We start from the raw sequence: 12,577 nt of genomic DNA on the forward strand, positions 1-12,577 counted from the left end.
ATCTGTCCCACCTACTTCATTGCAGACTCTCGGCTCAACAGACAGAAGAGTGGAAGACAAAACCTCCATGACCATGCCACGAAGCCAGCCAACCACCCAGCACGCAAACATACTCTACACCTGCTCATAAATTCTCAGCTGGGACGGGCTGACCTCTGCAGACCCGGGAGCGCAATGAGCCAGCTCCTGTGCCTGAGCGTTCCAGACACCGTGTGGGCCACCAGAGGCAACAGCTGATGTCTTTCAGGAATCTAAGGACACAACACGAGACAGCAAGGAGAAGCAGCAAACCCACATGGCTCTCTCTAGTTTGTGAACAAAAACGCCAGGGTCCAGGGCAGCTGCACACAGGGTGACAATTTAAACACCTCTTCTCATGGAGTCGACAGCGTCAGCTTTTAAAAGGGAACACCTGGAAATACTCAATCCATTTGATCATGCAAATAGGGAAAAGCGTATTAACAGTTGCTCAGGACCTGCTCGTGGGCCAAACGGCATCCACGGCTTTCAGCACCTCGCTTTATTACAGCTCGGGAAGTGAACCTGCGTCAGACTGGATCTGCCGCACGGATCACAGGGGGAGAGCAAGCCCTGCTGAAACACGGCTTCCATAACCCTTCCTCTTCCACGCCTCAAGGCTGCACTGCCGGGCAGCGTCACCGAGTTTGCGGCATGTGTCACCAACAGCCCCGGCAGCCGGTCCGTGAAAACCGCACGTGGCGTCCACGTACGGATCTGAACAGCAGCTGGATTTCTATGCGATGTCGTATTTGGGGGGGAACAGTGTTCTGGCGGGAAGGGCATTTTTAACATCTCTGTAAAATATCTTTCATTTATAGACTGCCCTCACACGTCCCACCTCCCGAGTCCTCAGAGGAAATGCATGTTTAAAGCTTGCTGCAGGTCAGAATCGCCGCTTGGTTCATGGTTCCTGCACAGAGCAGCAAACCCAGAACCAGCTCAGACATCTACAAAAAGCAGGTTCACATGAACAAGGCTGAAAACGCTAGGATCACAGTTCACACGAGTCCCCCCAAGAACACTCAGCTTCCTCCATGTGGTGCCTTTCACTCGACCTGTTCTTTTCATTACTTATAAATCTGGGCAATCCCACCCTGACCCCTCCACTCCAGACCCACCCGCAACTCTCGGGCGAGCCGTCCTAATAAGCAACTGGGGGACAGTTAATCCCACCGAGAAAAAGACAAAAATCCCCCCTCTTAGCAATGACCACATCGTGGATGCTAATTCTTTCTGGAAAGGAAAAGTGCTAGATGCTTGAATCAACAAATGACCCACGGAGGAGAGGGGAGATTTTAATGAGCTCAGAACCGGGGAGAATTATCGTCTCCGTGACTGTTCTGACTCCCCTCCGCCCACATGGGAAAGACATGGGCCAAAGCTTGGCTTGAAACTCTACCTCGTAACAAAATATTGCTTTCTCTGCTGAGACTTGAGTAGAGCAGCTTAGAGTGAACCACCCACTCCCCAGGCAAGGCACCAAATGGTAAAACAATAGTAAGACACAGCTATGCACTCGGGCAGCCCGGCTGCCGTACAGTCTAGATAACAAGCAATCCATTTTCTCCAAGACAGGGAGAAACAAACATCAGAATATGAGAGGGGAAAGGGAGGACAGGACAGATTTGGAAAACAGTGGTTTGCAAAGTCATACAGAATATCACAATTGTATGTTTCCCAAATAAAACAATTTTTAACTACAGAAAGTACAGCCCCAAACTCTCGGCTAGAAGACATGCTTTATCTACTGCTATCAAGGCTTTTGAAAAATAGGCCTAGGAGAATTTCATATTTGGGATTTGTATAGGAGAGCATTTCTAAAAGGTCATGGAAACCGAATGAAAATATGTTTATTTTTGGTCCTATGCTGCGGTGTAGTGTGGTATAGTGCTGGCATCCCATACAGGCACTGGTTCATGTCTCAGCTGCTCCACTTCCAATCTAGCACCCTGCTAATGTGCCTAGGAAAGCAATGGAGGAAGGCCCAAGTGCTTGAGCCTCTGCCACCCACATGGGAGACCCAGAAGAAGCTCCTAGCTCCTAGCCTCGGCCTGGCACAGCCCCCAGCCATTGCAGCTATTTGGGGAAGGAACCAACAGAGGGAGGATCTCTCTCTCCTCCCTGTCTGTCCCTCTCTCTGTATAATTCTGTCAATCAAAAAAAAAAAAAAAAAAAAAAAAAGAGAGGTTTGGATGAGATTCTCCAGGAGCAATAGGAAGAATGGGAAGGAAAAGGGTTCGAGTGCATCCTTAGGGAGCACTATCTTCAGTGTTGAGGGGACGGGAGTGACGAATGGAGACGCTGGTCTGTCCCAGGATTTAGGAAGAACAGTTTCCATGCAGGCTAAGGAGAAAGGCTTCTGGTCTCAGGTTTAAGTGACACTGTGGGTATTAGGGATTCATCAGTGATGTTACTCTAGAAATGGGCCTTATCACCCACACCTGGCACAGTGAGTGCCCTACAGACGGAGATTTCATTCAGGCAGAAGTGATCCTGAGTAGATACCCTGATGAATCATAGATTTTCCATGTCTATCTTTTTATTAGAAATTAATTGTCCCTCTAGCATACGACGATGCTGGGTATCTGTGAATCAACATCCATACTTTCCTGAAATATTAAGCCTACTATCAAATACGAATGCTGAAATAACTGTAACTACTCTGAAATGAAAGTGTCAAGGCATTGTCATTCACATGTAATACTGTGGCAAGAGAAGTCCACAGAACAACTGTAACAAAAGGTATTTCCCCCACTTCGTATCCACCCAATGATCTCATCCTGGGAGAATTTTTTTCCTTTCAGGAATTGAGTGTATTTCTTTTTTCCACACTCATCTGTAATCAGTAAAACAGATTATTGGCTTTTAAAGTTATAAGACCTTTCTTATGGTTATTTCATAAATCAGAGGGACTACAAGCCAAACGGACAACTGGGAAATAATGATTACAACATTTATCTACCATTTTTTCCCCTAAAGGATAATAAATGACCTCCCTTTTCCTAAATGTTCCTACATCCGCCTCTTACTTCATCACTCAATTGTTCGATGTATGAGGAAAATATTAAAGTTACTCGATTGTATCCAACATCCTAGAGAAGTCACTTAATCTCTGTTACAGTGAGCTGGATGCTTACAAAACTCACGATGGACATAAAGAGAAAAGGCAATCTCCAACCTAGGAATTCATCCAAAATAATCCCCTTCCTCACACCAGAGGAGGAAAAATGTAAGCTAGGGCAGTGGGGCTGGGGTGGGGAGAGGAAGCGAGGGGATCTTGCTCACGTGACAAAGGTTCGGCCACGTGGAGCACAAGAATGAAGAAATGTGCACTGTACAGTTCCAGCGCCCCTGCGGGCATGCACGGGAATGGCGGGGGCAGGGTCTACATGGGTGCTAACACCCGCTTTAGGGCACACAGCATGTTCGCGTGCACGCCCATGGATGTTTAGCTCTGCATTTCCCGACAGGGATCCTGCCCAGGGTACACCGGCAGATTCCCGCAGCCCACCTGCTGCCGCAGCTCTCCAGGCTTCTGTGCTGCTCTGAAAAGAGAGGAGCCCAGGCGAGGCAGGAGGGCCGCTCTGGGTGGGTCACACGCCCCGGATGCAAGTTCAGACTCCGCTCCCTGTTGGCGATGACAGGGCCCACGCTCACAGATGAGCACAATGCCTAATTCTGCAGAGCTGTGACACGAATGAAATAACACTCGCATTACATCTTACAGAGAGAAGGGTCTTTATTTTTATGGAATGTTTTCAAGGCCTTCCCATGAAGTTCCTATTTCAACCTCCCTACAAAGCATTCACGGGGAAGAAAAGGTTATACAGGTGCAACAGAAGCACACGGGAGATGACAGGCCGGTGGGCTAACGGGCTGTTCCCTGCAGAACACAGGCTGGAGCCTTCCCGCAGGGTTGGTGGCAGCTCTTCTGTGCCACAGACCGCTCACTGCCCCGTCTGGCCCCTGATGACCACAGGGACCTCTCTGTGGTTGGCCACAGGTGACTGCAGAGTGACATGGACGGCTGAGGGCTGAACCTGACCCCCTCAGTGGCTCAGAGGAGTGTTAAAAGTCCAGCATGAGGCTCCCCAGTTCAACTCCACTGCACTATGTGTTAAACTGCTCTGTTACCCCATGAACCCAACACCACTATGTCTATGAGAAAATTAAGACTAATCTCAAACCACCTTCCAGCACTGGGAACCTAACCCTGAGACTGGAGTATACAGCAAGGATGTCTTCAAAAGGGGGGTGGGGGTCTAAGGAAAGGTGGAAATTTCAGTGTTTCAATTACACTTTATACACTTAAAGAAGAAATGATCACTCCTAAATATCAATTTCTCAGCTTACATTTTGAACCATCTAAGACTACAAAACAAATCTGTTAAACTCACATGGCCTCCACCTGGTCTCCTAACCATTGTTTTCAACTTATTCTCTCACACTGCTAAATATAATGGCCTCATTTTTTGGCTATTGCAAAGTTCTATTCACTTCTCTGGTGTTGAAAAATAACACCATGATCAGGCAGAAGCAAGAGTGAGAGGATGGGAGCCGACATCCAAAGGCACTTGCAGGACCCAAACATCCTCAGATCTATCAAAGAAAGCTCAGGGACCTCCACGCCTTGGCTGAACCTAATTGTACTGCACACAGTGTCCTGGGTAGGGGCTCACCATGAGACCCTGGCATCCAGGAGGGTCTGCAGCAATCGTCCCCACCCCACCCGTGACAGCGGGGGAGGGAGTCGGCGTCACAAGGCTGCTCCGTGGGAGCACACACCTCACCAGGCGGCCACTCCACCCTCTGAACAGGGGTGCCGTGACAAGGCCCAGGCCACAGCGAGGGGACAGCTTCCCTTCTAGTTCTGCTTGCCCCACTCCGATGTGTGTCTCTGGGGTCATACACAATTGGGAGGAAGCAACTGTGGACTCGACACAAGTCTGACAGCGTGGGCTGTGAGCTCTCTGAAGCTCTACACCTGAGCTGGAAGGTGCTCTGGGTTTTGAAGGTTTGCGATGGGGCAGTGGCTGAAAACCCAGGCCGCAGGCTCATCAAGATTGTTTTTAGTGATAAGAGCCTGAGTCTCCTCACCTGTAAGCACAGGGACAGGGACAGCCCTGCCGGGTGGGAGGACTCCATCAACGAGATGGGTACAGGACGGTACCTTGCTCCCACCAGCCATTCAGGTGGTCGATGGTGGCCATCATTACTGCCATCACAGCACGCCGCTATTTTAAGTGCTGCTTCTGCTAAAAATAATACACAGGGCTGGCGTGGTGTAGTGGCTTACAGGGCCTGCATCCCATACTGGAGTGCCAGTGCAAGTCCCAGCAGCTCTGTTCCCAATCCAGCTTCCTGCTAAAGGGCCCAGGAAGCTAACAGGAGATGGCTCAAATACTGGAGTGCCTGATTCCCATACGGGAGACCAGGTGGAGTTCCTGGCTCCTGGCTTCAGCTTGGCTCAGAAGTAAATGGAAGATCTCTCTTTCTCCCTCTGTTGCTCTGCCTTTCAAATACATGAAAATGTAAATCTTATAAAAATAGAATCCCAGAGCTTGCTAACTAGTTCAGTCCACAAGCCAGGACCCCTCCCCCACTCCCTTTGGAAGACAGCACTCCTGATTCCGATTTGTAACACAAATGCATTTAGAAGTTTCCAATTCACTTCTAAGAGCCTTGGACAATCCAGGCCAGGCGCTAACTTTAAACTGGAAAGGGCTCTGATAATGTAGCTCTGCTCAAAACCCCAGACACTTTGATCCCTCAGATGTGCGGTTCCTGCTCCTCTCCCTTCCGTCAGCGCTGGTTCTGAAGGGGGTCCGTGCTCAGGAGAAATGAGGTCCCCTGAGAAAAACAAAATGAACCGGGTCTCTCGTGTCTAGGCTATTTCTCCAGCACGCACTGGGGTTTGCCTGATTCGTCCCAGCTGGAGGCTGCTTCTCGGCCGTCCGTCGTCCAGCTGTGCCCTAACCACAGGCCCAGGGGAGACCCTCGGGGGAGCACTGCCACCCCGGCTGGTCAGCAGCACGTGCAAGGCGCCCTCTCACCTCAAACTGGCTTGGCCACTGGGTGCAATTATCAGGGCAAGGAAGGGGGGACCTCTGGACCCAGGCTCACCCCAACAACAGCACTGAGGTGGGGGGCTCCATCACTCCAGCACAAGGGGCTGGGCGCTGCAAGCTGAGCATGGGGCCCTGTCTGAGTGGAGGGACGAGGAGGAAGGGGAGGGCTGCTTAGTTCCACCCAAACTCGTGACTCAGGCCTGTGGACACCTGACGCCCCACAGCACAAGGCTAACCTGGACTCCTGCCCGGACACTGCTCCCCTCCCCAACCCCAGGATACCCGTAGAAATGCAAAATGCATCTCAAAGCCTGTGAGGCTCAGAAATAAAGCAGGCAACTTCCTGTCCACTGTTAATGATATGCAGCAGAGCTAAGCTATAAAGCGACCAGACACAGAGAGGCCTGTCCTGTTTCCTGCAGAACTGGAGGAAGACACACCTCAGGGCTCTGTGCTCAGGCTCCACAGAGATCTCAGGCCTCATCGGCACGCAGAGACCCTCCCTGGACAGAGAAAGGACCCACTGGTACCAAACTCAACGGAACTCCTCCTCTACATCTCAGGGCCTGGAAGCCATGAGAGGTCGGTCAGGAGTGGCTGGCACACGGGGGACAGAGGACAGTGGCTGCCTGGACTCACAGGAAGAGGCCACAGCTTGGGAGGCCACACTCCAGCTGAGGACAGCAGGGAGAGCTGGAACGGCCACACTGGCCACCCACTCTGCCAGGACTAGAACCGGTGCCCATATGGGATGCTGGCGCGTCAGGCCAGGGCTTTAATCCGCTGTGCCACAGCGCCAGCCCCAAGTAAATAAATCTTATTAAAAAAAAAAAAAAATCACTTGGCCTAGTGAAACCTGGTACGCATGCTCTACGGTGTTCACAAGGAAATCATCCAACAACACATTCCCAGCTGGTCCCAGCTGGCCTCTCTATCCCTACGTGACACGTGATGACAAGCACGTAAGAAATACTTCTCAAAGGTAACGTACCATAATCCTTTGCTCATCCTCTTCTCTCCCCAACTCTTTTTTTTTTTTTTTTTTAATTTTTTTGACAGGCAGAGTGGACAGTGAGAGAGAAAGAGAGAAAGGTCTTCTTTTGCCATTGGTTCACCCTCCAATGGCCGCCACGGCCCGTGCTGCTGCCGGCGTACCGCGCTGATCCGAAGGCAGGAGCCAGGTGCTTCTCCTGGTCTCCCATGTAGGTGCAGGGCCCAAGCACTTGGGCCATTCTCCACTGCACTCCCAGGCCACAGCAGAGAGCTGACCTGGAAGAGAGGCAACCGGGACAGAATCCGGCGCCCTGACTGGGACTAGAACCTGGTATGCCGGCGCCGCTAGGCGGAGGATTAGCCTGTTGAGCCACAGCGCCGGCCTCTCCCCAACTCTTCGATCCTTGCTGGTAAGATGGGTGTTTGCTCATTGTTGCTTAAACTTGACAATAACCTGGACAGCAAAAATCCCCACCTACTGTCACACGCACACTTCCAGGGTTTCCACAGAGAAGCTTTTCCAAGAGTGTGGCTAGTGTGGCCAGAGTCTGTCCACAACGGGTGCCCCAGGATGCTAGCCCAGGTACTTGTTTGCTGGGTTTAATTCTTTCTAAAAAAAATTTTAAAAATGTATTTGAAAGGCGGAGCAACAGAGAGAGAGAAAGAGATTATCTATCCACTGGTTCACTCCCCAAATGGCAACAACAGCCAGAATTGCACCAGGCCAAAGCTGGGAGCCCAAAACTGAATCCAAGTCTCCCACATGGGTGGCAGGGACCCAGTACTTGAGCCATCACTGCCGCCTCCAGAGTGTGCATTAGCAGGAAGCTGGGACTCCATCCTAGGCATTCTCATCTGGGATGCAGGTGTCCCAAGCAGTGGCTGAACCCCCCCCACCTGCCCCATCAGGTGCACATGGTTCCACTGTGGCCCCCAGGGCCTGCGGAGGCTGCCAATGGCATGGTTCTCACTGCCACGGCTCCAAGGAAGGCTAAAATTCTGCCTAAGGAAACAAACGGCAGAGGTTTTCCTCTTGTAGAAATACGACAGACACACGACAAGCGACAATTCCAGTGTGGGAAAGAAGCATCAAGGCACACAGCGTGAGCTATGTGGCTGGAGAAACTCGGCTGCTGGTGTGAGAACCAGGGAGAGACAGGCCGTCATGAGGGTGGACTGGGGGCCTGTCTTACAGAGAAAGGCCGGAGGAGCAAGCCAAATACTTCAAGGACAAGGATGGGGGCCCATGTAGTTGCTTACAATGATAAAGCAGTGAAAAAGTTGATAGCCAGGCTGAGCGTTGGGCACAGTGGGTAAGATGACACTTGAGATGCCCATATCCCACACTGAGGTGCCTGGGTTCATGTCCCAGCTCTGCTTTCAAATCCAGCTTCCGGCTCATGCACACTCCAGAGACAGCAGGGAGTACCTGGGTCCCTGCCACCCATGTGGGAGACTTGGATTGAGTTTTGGGCTACTGTCTTTGGTTTGTCCCAGTCTTGGCTGTTGCAAGCATTTGGGAAGAGAATCAATGGACAGGTCTATCTGTGTCTTCTGTCTGTCTCTCCCTCTCTCTTGCAAATAAACAAATATTTAACAAAGAAAAAAACTGACAACCCTCATGTTTCACAGCGGTGTCATTATAACACCAAGGACTTAGGGGAAACAATGTGTGTGCAGTGTCAAGTATTGAAAAGAACTTTCTTGTTTATGCAAAACTGGAATGTCACCTAATTTCACACCACTGAATCATTCTCAAAGTCAGCAGGAGGTTCAGAGTACAGGGTCAAGGTGACTCGTTTCCATAATAAAAAAGTACTAATTACTTTGAAAAATATCTTTGTTTTGCAAAAATACAGATACAACTATCCAGTGTATCTTTGACAACGGTGAAGACAATTGCCAACGAAGGTATTTTCTCCTTTCGCCACAGCTCTTCAGTACAGAGCAAGGCTTGGTTTCTTCTTCAACTTAGCTCCAGAATAAAAAAAAAAAAGCAGCAACCAAGCGCAAAAACATTGCCCCTAATCTGCTTGAATAGGGTGCCACCTTGTGGCCACCGTGGAAATACACACAGGATCAGGATCACTTGGCATCCCCAATGGTCTTAAAACAAGCAGGCATTACATAAATTAGATGCACCTGCCACACACCCTGCAGCATCTCCGGGGAGACACCTGCCCCACCTGGCAGGACTCCAACTTGCTCATTTCCAGGCTTTGGCTGCAACCTGAGAGTCATATTGGAGTATTTTTAGATCTTGCTTTGCAGTAATTAACTGTGCTACAATGTGCTCATTTTATTTAACTTTACTTGGAAATCTGTGAACTGTATGATTTTCTGACATGGAAAACGTTATCAACTATTTCAGACACGAACATGTCTGCAAACTCACTGTCTGGTCTAAGCAAACAAGCATAAAGGTCCCTGGGTCTCCCACCTCTCCTTCTCCATCCACGTCTTTTGCTCCAGTCGAGGTTTTTCCTGGTGTGGTGCATGGCTCGAATGCATTTCCTTATACTTGTACGTCATATGCATGCGGCCTGAGAAGACATGCACACAGGCATGGGCTCCCTATCCCTGGATTCCACCAGAGGACTGAAAACATCTGGGTATAAAACTGAGTTTGTACTGAACATTCTTCTTGTCATTAGCTCCAAAACAATACAGTTGGGGCCAGCATTGTGGCGTAACAGGCAAAGCAATCATCTGCAATGCCGGCATCTCATATCGGCACTGGTTCCAGTCCCGGCTGCTCCACTTCCAATCCAGCGCTCTGTTAATTCACCTGAGAAAGCAGCAGAAGATGGCCCAAGTGATGGGGCCTCTGCACCCACACGGGAGACCTAGAAGAAGCTCCTGGCTCCTGGCTTTGGCCTGGCCATTGTGGCTATTTGGGGATTGAACCAGCGGATGGAAGCTCTCTCTCTGCCTTTCCTCTCTCCATAACTTTGCCTTTCAAATACATAAATAATAAATCTCTTTAAGAATACAGTGTGATGATGATTTATATAGCATTTAATTTGTTTTAGGTATTAAATGTGATATAGAAATGATTTAAAGTATACAGGATAATGTCTAGATTATATGCAGATACTATGACATTTTATATAAGGAACTTAAACAATTGCAGATTGAGAGATCTTCCATTTACTGGTTCACTCCCCAAATGCCTGCAAAGGTTGGGTGCTGGCTAGGCCAAAGCCAGGAGCCTGGAACTCAATCCTTGTCTCCCATGTGGGGGGCAAGTACTTAAGTCACTACCTGCTGCCTCCTGGGGTGTGCATCAGCAGGAAGCTGGATTGGAAGGGGAGCCAGGATGGGAATCCAGGCACTCAAGTAATGGGATGTGGTATCTTCATCACCACACCAAAGACCCATCCCTCCATATGCATTTTAGAATTGGTTTGACAAATTCTACCAAAAAAAAATCATGCCAAGATTTTGATTCAAATGTATACATTAATTTAGACAGAATAAATATCTTTAAGACACGGACATATCTGCTCCATGGACATGGTATCTCAGCTTTAATTTAGGTCTTCTCAATGACTTTCATCAAAATTACATTACTACTTTCAAAAGGTTGTGTATTTCTCCATTTATTCCTGGTACCTTCTGATTTTCTGTAACAGAAATTGTTACCTTAACTTTTAAAATGTTTAACCCGATAACTCCGGGTTGCTAGTGTTTAGAAATGCATGTTGATCTTGCATTCAAGAACTCAGCAATCTCTTACTTAATTCTCATATACTTTTTATAGGTTCTCTCTAGCCTATGCAATCCTATCACCTAGCATGAATGACAGCTTGGTGCCTTCTAAGTATGGCAATTCTCTTCTTCTGTTCCTGGGCTGTCTGGGACTTCCAGTACAATGCTGAGTAGGATTACTGGTCACAGGCTCCCTTATCTTTCCTGATTTTCAATCTTTAATGAGATATTTGGTGTAAATTCTGTAGATGTTTCGTTAATTAGGGGATTCCTTTAACGTCCCGGTTTACAGGGTTTTCTGTGTGTATGTATATATATATGTGTGTGTGCGTATATATATATGTGTGTGTGTGTGTGTGTATGTATATATATGTATGTGTGTGTGTATGTGTGTGTGTGTGTGTGTATATATATATATATATATATATAAATATAATAGCAGGGTCAAGCATTTGGTGCGTGGTTAAGACTCTGGGAGGCCTGTATCATATATCATATATCACAGTGCCTGGGTCTGATGACTGCCCTGGGTTCCTGATCCCAGCTTCCTGCTTATGTGTACCCTGGGAGGCAGGTGGTACCTCCCGTAGCTGGGTTCCCACCACCCACACAGGAGTGCTGGACTAAGTTCCCAGGTCCCAGCATTGCCCTGGGTCAAGCCTGGCTACTATGGGCATGGGGGCAGTAACCAGTGCCCTCTCTCAGTGATCTGTCTCTTTCAAAAAAAAAAAAAAAAAAAAAAGGAAGTAGTTAATGTTCTTTAAGAAAAACTCATAATGGGTACTAGATTTTATCAAATGATTTTTCTACAGCTATTTTGGTGAGACTATGAATTACACTAAGAGAGTTTGAATTTAAACCACTCTGGCAATCCTGAAACAAACCCAATCTGGTACCGTATTCAGATGCCACACTCATTCAGATTCCTATTTGTTCACGGTGCCCACTACACTCACGGTTTCACCTTTATCTTCCTGACCTTGTCTGGGCCTGGCACTCATAAAATGAGCTAGGACTTTCTCATTCTTTCTGCCTGCTGCACACGTGGTCAGACTGGAATGAGCTGGTCGTTGTATGACAGAACTTGACTGGCTCCTGGTTTGAAGGAACTCATCTGTAAAACCCCTGCTGCTTTTTTGTTTTCGCTTTGCTCCTGTCTTTGATGGACCCAGGTCTGTCCTGTTTTCCTTGGGTCCGTGCTGTCAGTCACATGTTCCTAGCAAAGCGCTCACTTCCTACAAATTCTCAAGTGACAAGGATAACGTTACCCACATTCTCCCTTTTAAAAAATGGTTCTTGTTTCTTTCACTGTGTCCCCTTGCTCATTCCAAACACTGCTGGTACTCTTTCTGTCTTGATTATTTTGGATAGAGGTGTTTCTATTTTTTTACCAGACTTTTCCAAGAACCAACTTTTGGTTGATTATGTCTCACATTTGTTTTCTACCCCATTATTTTTTTTCTTATAATTATTTTTATTATTTCCAAGCTTTGAGATTTTTGTGTTTCTCTCACCTCAAGTTAGATAGTTGGATTATACATTGCCAGCTCTTTTTCTTCTGTAACAGAAGCACTCAAGGCTATGTGGTTCCACACGACACTCACCTTGCTTTCCAGCTGCGGCGTCTTCCACTGGGAGCTCATGGTCATGGAGTCTTTCCTCTGGAACAGGCACTGCAGGGCGGCTTCCAGGGGTCCGTGGGCCCCCAGAACCAAGACCTTCTTCCCGTCTAAGTTGACACCTACCAACCAAACGATCAAAACTTCAGGTTCTTCCTCCCATAC

General features: G+C 48.4%; 1 protein-coding gene across 1 annotated transcript in view; it reads right to left on the reverse strand.

Annotated features, from left to right (window-relative positions):
* The window catches only part of MTHFD1L (methylenetetrahydrofolate dehydrogenase (NADP+ dependent) 1 like), a 195,998-nt gene that overhangs the window by 166,415 nt on the left and 17,006 nt on the right, over positions 1 to 12,577 (reverse strand). The window contains exon 7 of the mRNA XM_002714991.6: positions 12,398 to 12,534. Within this exon, the coding sequence (XP_002715037.4) occupies positions 12,398 to 12,534 (137 nt within the window). The remainder of the gene's footprint in view (positions 1 to 12,397; positions 12,535 to 12,577) is intronic.

The sequence above is a fragment of the Oryctolagus cuniculus genome, chromosome 5 (genome assembly GCF_051225735.1).
Source record: "Oryctolagus cuniculus isolate XC-2025 breed Fujian yellow rabbit chromosome 5, ASM5122573v1, whole genome shotgun sequence".
NCBI classification, from domain to species: domain Eukaryota; kingdom Metazoa; phylum Chordata; class Mammalia; order Lagomorpha; family Leporidae; genus Oryctolagus; species Oryctolagus cuniculus.